At 38.7% G+C, this 4007-nt stretch overlaps 1 protein-coding gene across 1 annotated transcript; it reads right to left on the bottom strand.

Moving 5' to 3' along the window:
- Nucleotides 1-1222: 1222 nt before the first annotated feature.
- On the bottom strand, nt 1223-3879 carry RPL14 (ribosomal protein L14; the record flags this gene model as incomplete). The annotated part of the gene is made up of 5 exons (XM_008949321.1): nt 1223-1327; nt 1853-1906; nt 2306-2405; nt 3058-3152; nt 3778-3879. Coding segments are annotated over 5 exons (456 nt in total), but the record flags the coding sequence as incomplete, so codon positions are not given.
- Nucleotides 3880-4007: the final 128 nt, after the last annotated feature.

Raw genomic sequence — 4007 nt, forward strand, 5'->3', positions numbered from 1 at the left:
TTTTTTTTCCTTAGGTGTTGCATCCATACACATGTGCTGGAATTAAATTTCCAAGGGCAAATAATTAGCTCAAGACAACAGTGTACAGTGTTTGAGCATGCAGGTGCCTAATTCTGAACTGGAATAAACAATGCTAGCACAAAACTACTTAAAAGCACATGCTTATCAGTGTATTTGACAAATATTCAAGTATCTATTTGACAATAAATTTTAAAGTTTTACCACCTTTGTTAAAAAAAAAATATATATTCTCCCTCCATTTCATATTGAACTGTAAAAATGATGTTTTTCAATGTCCAGGTATCTCAGACTTCCTTAATTCAATAGGAAGAAAATACATCCCCTGCCAACAAACTACACAGGAGAAAACACAGGGAAGGATGGGTGCTGAGACAGATGTAAACATTGTTTTATAGTGCAGAGACTAAATCAAGCACTATAGTGCTCCAGATGGATTGTGTAATTTTTAGGTTATGCTCCCTTTTAACTTAACGGTTTTGATTCAAAAGCAGGAATTACATGCCATGTAGTTTACGGAACTGTAAATACTCAGATCTTGACATAAACTTAACTGTAAACATTCTGAAAAGCAAACATGCTTAAACCAAGTCATTAATTTCCATCTTGTTACTACATCTCTAATTATTCTAACTGCACTTACAGGACAACTATGGTTTTAGACCTGTGAACTAAGTATCTGAGGTCACTACTTAAAAGAATGGTTTGTACAGCAATCTGTCAATCTTCCAAACACTGACATTATCTAACCAGAACACAATTTCAGTTTATACCTTAATTTACAAGGAAAAAAAATCAGTGTAATTGATTATTTCTCATTTTTCACACTCAAGATCACACAAGTAATCTTGTTCATTCCCAACCATTTCAATAGCAGACTCCTTTAAAACATCAGGATGTGACCTACTTCACAGAACGGGGTGTGCAAATATTCCAGCTGGCACAGGGTTTAGTGTACTATGCACAGTTTCTTCATCAACTTCACACAACATGACAAAAACATTTTTGCTTATTTCTTGGAAACACTAAAACCCAACACTTGGACATTAATAAACGAGACAGACAACAACTCTTGGTCAGAAGCAAAAGTGAACTTATGATATTTAAATCAGAAGTTTAACCATTTGTTGATTTTAAAGAATCAGAACAAGGACACAAAGTCATACATAGCTAGAAGTTCACTTTATTTCTGTGTCTTCTGCACCTTCTCCGACTTCTTTGCCTTCCCTGGTTTCTCTGGCTTCTTGCCTTTTTTAGAAGACATCATCTTCTGGAGCTTCTTCATTTCATGCTTGATGATCCTGTTTCTCTGTAAAAGAAATGAAAATGTTTATTCATTAAAATGAACACAGCAACAGTTCAAATATGATGCCTTAATTTAAAATCTAAGCTTTCAGGTTTTGCCCTTTTTGGTAATCACCCTTTGCTAACCATTTAATTATATAGTAAAAAAGTTTATCATGCATTACCTTTAAAATATCAAATTCGACCTAGCAATGGTGGAATGACCTACCAAGTGGACAACATTCTGGTGGGTAACTTGGACACCTCCACATTTCATGACTTTCATTATAGACTGAAATATTAACAGCAACCCATCAAGAACACCCAGTTTCATCAGTGGGTAATTCCCTCCTCAGCTGGAACTTGGAGGACTGACAGAGGTGATGTGGGTTCAAGTCTGATCAACTACTGAAGAGAAACTGGCAACCAAAGAAGCATGAAAAATTCAAGGTATTCACATACTTTGTGGTACTCCATAACCCTTACCACCTGTTTATCAACTCTGAAGAGAAAGCTACAAGCATTAACCCCACAAAAAAGCAACACTCACCATCTTCTTTGCTTTCATAACCTTGTAGCGATCAAAGTCAGTCATTTTGGCTTTCTGTTTGAAAAGAATCAGTCATGAAGCTCTTTGTGTCTGTGTCTATATATATATATATATATGTACACAAGTAGTAAAAGCCAGTGTTTCAAAGCCTCTCACAAGTATCTTTTGATTATCTCCCAGTTAGATTTATCTGTACAACTGGAATTAGCTACTTAAGGCCTTTGCTGGGAATTGATAGCACATGAAAAGAGCACATGTTTGGGTTACAGCCCAAACAACCTTTACTGTTAAAATACAGGAAGCTGAAACTGATAGGTAGCAAGTTTTAGAAATCTATGGCTTGTCCATCTTTAATCTTAGCCTGCAACTGAAAACATACATTTTATTAGATTGCACCTGATGTTACTAAGCAGGAACAGGACATATCTCACTCAGTGAAGCAAACAAACGTACCTTTTCTCGGGCTGCAATCTTCTTTGCCCACCTTGTTGCTGCCCATTTTTCGTTTATATTTTCCTTCTCCCAGGCAAGTCGCACACATTTCTGACGAGCACTGCATCAGAACAGTCACAAAATTATATTCACAATCTCTACAAAAAAAGGTTCACTCGAATGCTGGCCCAAATTTCAAACAAGGGAGGATCCCCCTTCTACATTACTTCAGACACTTAAAGTCAATGCCACATATATCTCTGTGGCCTAATTTACATTTTGTTGGGTAAATGCTTTGCTAGGACTTGACAGATGAGTGACTCAAGAGGCACACGACTCCTAGCACTGGTTCAGAATCAGAAAGGTAGCAATCTGTGTTTCTAAATTACTTAAGTTCATGGAGCAACTAAGCTAAACAGAATAGAAAGAGTTCAGCCTCCTGCCATTCCAGTGTCACTCTGCAGGCAGGAAATGTATTTAATGTCTGAAAGTGACCTAAGCAGCAGCAAAAGCAAAGCTGCTACCACTGCTTCCCCCCATACCATCCACCCCACAACTATCTGCAAGTTGTGTCATTTCCTTTGCTCCTCAACAGTGCTCATCAGCCAATGCTGGTAACAATACTGCCAAATCTTGACAGTGCACACATGCTAATCCATTTACTTAATGTTGTCTGAATTTTCTAGATATAGCAAGCATCAGATTGAGTGACATCAGCCATCAAGTGACAACACGGGGTTTTTACACAGGTCAAAAAAATGCCAACAACTCACCTGTGTGGAAACTTGAGAACAAAATCAGTCAACTGCATGCACTTGAAGGGCATAGCCTGCCTCCTGACACCACTGCAGGGGCCATCAACTAGTGCCTGAAAAAAGAAAAACTAATGTGGGCATTTTCTCGCAGTTTTCCCATAGTATCTGATTTAGACAGCAGCTTCCTAATAATTTATGAACAACATCTTAAAAACATCAGTCCAAAACTGAAGTAAATGTTATGCAGACAAGACCTGAGGTTGTTAAGTCTTGCATATACAACTCAAGCTTTATAGAAACAATTTTAAAGGCCCATCTTTATCTCTGGGAAAAAAACACCAAACTGAACTTAAATCATCACACAGAACCAAGACTAGATAATTTTTTTTTCCTTTTTTCTCCTGCTTTTTCGGGAACATTAAGCAAAAGGGAGTCCCCTAGCGCAAACGTTTGCTTTCAACGTACGTTAATGCCATTCCATTAATAAATTTTATACTCCAGTTGACATCACTTGCCCACTTCTACCCCTAGGAAAGACAGCAAAAAGGAAACTATATCCCCTGCCAATGAAAAAGGCTTGCTACTTAAAGTTTTAAATTAAAAAAAGTGTTCAATCCCATCTTTCTGTAAATTGCTTATTTCTCTGCAAAACCTAGTCACAAAATCTCCTTTAGGATTGATATCCTCTCAGTGTAAAAGCACAGAGTTGAAAATAAAGGTACAGCACTCACAACTTACCCTGTTTTGGTCAATAACATCCACAATGGCCACCAGCTTGCCAGCATGCGGCCCGAAAGAAATGAAGGCAACTCTGCCAATCTCAACGAAGCGCTTGAACACCTGGGAACAGTAAGAACGGACAGGGGTTAGGCCTCGGCCTGAACGCGGCACCCGCGGTACCGCCCTCGGCTACTTTTCGCCGGTCTGGGCCCCGCGCGGGCGGGCGGAGAAAGAGACGCCGGCCGCCA

The sequence above is a fragment of the Merops nubicus genome, unplaced genomic scaffold, assembly GCF_000691845.1.
Source record: "Merops nubicus isolate BGI_N331 unplaced genomic scaffold, ASM69184v1 Scaffold52441, whole genome shotgun sequence".
Classification (NCBI taxonomy): Eukaryota; Metazoa; Chordata; class Aves; order Coraciiformes; family Meropidae; genus Merops; species Merops nubicus.